This window comes from Dicentrarchus labrax, unplaced genomic scaffold (assembly GCF_905237075.1).
Source record: "Dicentrarchus labrax unplaced genomic scaffold, dlabrax2021, whole genome shotgun sequence".
NCBI lineage: Eukaryota > Metazoa > Chordata > Actinopteri > Moronidae > Dicentrarchus > Dicentrarchus labrax.
The window spans coordinates 674,440-679,439 of record NW_026136715.1 but is presented as its reverse complement, the minus strand read 5'-3'; the positions used below and the strand labels follow the sequence as shown (position 1 = coordinate 679,439).

Genomic DNA, 5,000 nt, shown 5'->3' with positions numbered 1-5,000 from the left:
TCATAGCTAACTGTTAGCTTGTTTCATAGCTAACTGTTAGCTTGTTTCATAGCTAACAGTTAGCTTGTTTCATAGCTAACAGTTAGCTTGTTTCATAGCTAACAGTCTAGTCTGTAGTTACACTAATAGCTAGCTTGTCAGTTTTCTGGCATGCTAAGCTAGCTGTCGGCTATGAACTAAATAAAATGAACACAAACAAGACAGCTATAGCGAAGTGTTAGGTTAGCTAACCTAGCAGTTGACACGGACACGCCCTTCAACGTACAGTCACAAAAAGCACGGCGTTCAGTCAGCAACATGTTCTGACTTTACTGACCAAATGTGAAGCAGATCCGAGAAATTCTCTAGGACGAGTTCGTTCAAATACAAGCCCAAACAGTGAAAATGACCACAAAATGGACCCCGTGAGTGACAATTAAAAATGAAAATGGCCGACTTCCTGTGGGATTTGGGATATGGGTCCAAGAGGCTTTTTTGTACGTCCCAGCACCTTACACATGCCTACCGAGTTTCATACATATCAGCGAAACGTAGCACCAGGGCTGCTTTCTTAAAATCATGTAGGGGGCGCTACAAACACGGCAAACACGATTTTTGGTATGTGAGCTTCAGGCACCAGTCTACACGTGCCCTGTGAATTTCATATTCAGAACTATTACGGTCTCCGCACAGTGATTTACCCTGCCACCAGAGCGCCACCTAGTGGCCTGATTTTTTTTCCTTTTTAGGGGACCATCAGGGAGCCATGGGGAAGCATCCTACCAAGTTTAGTTTTAATCACACTTGCCGATGCAGAGATATAAACTACTTCATTTTAAAACCTTGAGGCGATGAAGTGAAATTTTGCAAGGTGCCTCATGAAGACATGATGAACTATGGACCCAAGACCCAAAAAATCAACAGGAAGTGCTAATTTTATAACGTGCTTATTCTTTGAAATATCAAAATACTTTAAATTACTTTTTTTGCCAGGACAGTCTCCACATGCTACGTGCAACGTTTTGTGCTAATCGGACGAAAGGCATGGATGGAACACGAAAACGTCGTTTTTGGACATTTTGCGCTGTAGCGGAAAAAAAACAGGCGCAGGTGGGCGTGGCCTATATAGGGAGATTCAGCTCCATTCACTGAATGCATGGATATAAGGTTTTTTAATGTGAGACAAATGATGCTGGAGTTATTAGCCTCTCAAACTTTGCCTAAAAGGAGCGCCACCTAGTGGCCTTCCTAGTGGCCGACTTGAATGTGACACACAGAATATCCGATATCGCAACAGGCCCGACAAATGTGCCAAATAAAATTAACACGAAGTATATGTTCAGGGGGTCAAAAATGCAGTGAAAGAGGGTTAAGCGTAATAATAATAAACGGACCAATTACAATAGGGACCTCCCAGCGGTCTCTGGCTCGGTCCCTAATTAATTATGAAACAGTGAAAAATGATTTTATCTCTGAAACCAGAATAAAAAAAAATCAGCAGGACGTTAACGAGTCCTTAATGAGAGCAGACAATGATGATGATGATGATGATGATGATGATGATGATGATGATGTACAGTTTCCCTTCAGTTTCCTCTGAATATACGCAGACATCAGTAATAAAAGATCAATAATGAAGCTGATCAGACCTCCTCTGCTCCTTCCTTGAAACATCTGCTCAGTTTTTCCAGCACACACGATTATAGATTATAGATTATAGATTAAAGATTTATGTTTATGTACATTATTTATTTACATTTAAAAAACTTTAATGAAAATATTTGTTTTTCTCTGTTATCAGAAACTGTGGATTCATCGTGGCGTCCTCCTTCAGTCTGATCAATATGATTTACCAATATCAAGTTCACCTGTTGTGACATCACTGATGGGGGCGTGGCTACGAGCTGCAGGTGAGCATTAACACAGAGACAGTGAAAACTGACTGATTTAATAGTCTGTCTGGATCAGAGCTTTGATTCTCTGCTGAACCTGAATGGACCCGACACGACCCGCCAGGTTCGGGCCCAAAACTGCTGCTATAGGTCGGGTTCGGGTCCGGTTTTGTTTTAAATAAATATTGAATATTTTATTAATAGTTCATTCAACTGTAATTAATGAGTCAATTAGTTACTTATGCTTCGGGACCTCACCTGCAGCTCAGACCAGCTCCAACAGCCAATCAGCTGTGAGTTTGTTCATTGTGTTCAGTCTGTCCTTTCTGGGCCGAACTCGTCTGTCGTCACGCTCTAGGACGCAGCTGTTACCATGGTTACTCTGGAGTTACGCAAGAGTTACCATGGTTACACACAGGGACATAAATGTTATTATAGGAACGTCACGGTTACACTGCGGGAGGAAGCAGTTGCCGTGGTTACCGGTGAGGACTCTGCGGTTACCATGGTTACATTGTAGGTTACATTGTAGGGGACACAGTGGTTACCGTGGTTACACTGGAGGACACAGTTGTTTCCTGTGATGTCACGTTTGTGCGTTGTTTGTTTTGATGATGTCATTGATTAAAAAAAGTTCCGGCAAATCAAAAAAAGCTCCAGCCAATCAGATCCCCGCGTGCGCGATGATGTCATCAGTGGTCCTCGTCCATGCTGAAGCTGCTCCGCCTGCTGCTGGTCTTTGAGGCTCCGCAGGACAGCAGGGGGTCGGACATCGCCCCGCCTCCCCCCTCCTCCATCAGGATGTCCCCCAGCTCTGTCAGACCCACGTCGGACAGCAGGTCCGGGGAGAAGACGGCGGACGCCCCCCGAGGCTCGTCCAGGTCCACGAAGCTCAGGGCATCCAGACCCAGGGAGGGGGTCACCAGCGAGGAGGAGGAAGAGGGGGAGGAGAAGGGGAGAGGCAGTGGGGGGGAGAGTAGGGTCTGGGGGTCCAGAGAGGAGGAGGAGGAGGAGGCGGGAAGAGGTGAGGAGGAGGAGGAGGAGGAGAAGGCATGGAGGCGAGCCTGAAGCTCCAGCTCCTACAGACAGACAGGAAGTGACAACGTATCAATCAGTGTCTATTGATCTGACAGCGTTTTATTATTATGATATTTTATTACATTACGACATCTTCGATCTGCTTCAAATCAATAAAAATCTTTAAGATAAAAGCAGAAACAGATCTCTGCATATTTATACTGTTATTATTAAAAGCATTTAATGTGTCATAGTTTTATTTCTCTGACTTCACACAGGTTTCACAGGTTCTTATCGATCCTGGTGGAGCCTCCTGCCATGGTCCTGCTAGACTGCCATTGCTAATATAACTGATATTATTATTATTATTATTATGAGTATTTTTATTACTACAGTTACTATTATTACTATTGTCACTGCTCATTGTCCCCCATCGGTGCTGTTGTTGTCGTCATCATCTTCTTCATGTTCATCTTCATCAGTCACTGCTATTAGTGTAGTTGTTGCTACTGTTGTTGCTGTGCACCTGTCTGTCTGTCTGTCTGTCTGTCTGTCTCTCTCTCTCTCTCTCTCACCCCAACTGGTCGAGACAGACGACCACCCACCTAGAGCCGGAGGATCTGTCCTAGGTTTCTGCCTTTTAACAGGCAGTGTTTCCTTGCCCTTGTCTCCAAGGTCTTGCTCATGGTGGTACTGTTGGGTCTCTGTAATTAATGTTATAAAGAGTTCGGTCTAGACCTGCTCTATTTGAAAAGTGTCCTGAGATAACTTCTGACAAAACAAAAACAACAAATGCCAACTTAAGGGTCACTAGTTTTTTCCTGAAATATTTTTAATTTAATGGTATCAAAACAGGTGAAAACTTTCGGTGGTTTAGACTACAACCTGGAGACTAGTGTTTGATTTTATATTCCCAACATGTAACATGAAGGTAAATATGATCAGCTATTTGTTCTAATGAGGTCCAGTTACGTTGCAGTTAAGAACCTGCTCACCAGAGGGCAGCGTCAGCACTCTTCTACAGAATCTGTACTGCAGTTAGTATCACTGACAGTATAACCAGTTACTCATGATGGAAGTTATTGATATCATTTATAAGTTTATTTGTGTTATGTGGAAGATTCTGAATATCCAACAGTAACGATTCACTAGTGGATCCATAACTCAGGTTTCCTCATTCAAGCGTCCAGGAGTGAATACTGCTGAACAAGGACCAATCAGAGTGGAGCTTACAGAGTTGAAGGTTGCTGATTGGTCAACAGACATAAAAGACAAATAGACATAAAGATGAAAGCAGCCCTGTGTTAAGCCCCGCCCCCTCTTCGGTGAATGCAGAAGTAGAAAACAGGAGGGTTTATCTCCACTTCCTGTTATTAGAAGGTAGGTCAGTTCAGTTTATTGGAATTATTAAGGTTCAAATCCCCTCTGCTCCACACTGTCAACACTGTTACAGGTGGTTTCAGCCAGAAGAGGGCGTGGCCTTTTTGAAGACAGGAAGTGACTCCTCACCTGTATGCGGAGCAGCAGGGAGTGGTTGGTGTTCTCCAGCCTCCTCTGTCTGTCCTCCATCTCTCGAGCTCTCTGCTGTTCTTTCTGCAGTTTGCGGATATAATCCACCGACGCCTTCAGGATGGTTCCTTTGTTCCACCTGGTCTCCCTGATCAACCAATCACAGGCCTCGTTAACACACAGCACTAACGAGTATAGGTGACATCAGACTGTACAGTAATAATGAAGAGGTACTGACGGGTCGGGGGATTTGGGGATGAGGTCTCCGAGTTCTTTGATGCGATCGTTGATGTTGAACCTCCTCCTCCTCTCAACTGAAACATTATATTATAATAATTAAACATGAGTCTGAATCAAACTGTGAGGAAACATGTTGAAACAGTCAATAAAGTCTTCGAGTTAGTTCAACCAAAGTGAGGACAAACACTTTCGGTCCCTCTGAGCCAAGTCTGTACATTTACGGGTTTTTACCATTTATTTTACAGATTGCTTCCGTATTTTTTTAAATACATGGGAATATTATTAAAATTGGATAAAAAGTTTAATGTAAAATAATGTGAAATGTCTGTAAATATATAAACATAAAATTAGTTTATTTAAAGA

General features: G+C 43.2%; 1 protein-coding gene across 4 annotated transcripts in view; it reads right to left on the bottom strand.

The window, feature by feature from the left end:
* Positions 1-5,000, bottom strand: part of tfe3a (transcription factor binding to IGHM enhancer 3a) — a 20,863-nt gene that overhangs the window by 1,078 nt on the left and 14,785 nt on the right. For all 4 annotated transcript variants that reach the window (XM_051426703.1, XM_051426704.1, XM_051426705.1 and 1 more), the window contains 3 exons: positions 4,636-4,711; positions 4,398-4,545; positions 1-2,950 (listed from right to left, as the gene is read on the bottom strand). The exon at positions 1-2,950 is cut by the window's left edge and continues 1,078 nt beyond it. In XM_051426703.1, the coding sequence (XP_051282663.1) occupies positions 2,564-2,950; positions 4,398-4,545; positions 4,636-4,711 (611 nt within the window). In that variant the 3' untranslated portion in view covers positions 1-2,563. The remainder of the gene's footprint in view (positions 2,951-4,397; positions 4,546-4,635; positions 4,712-5,000) is intronic.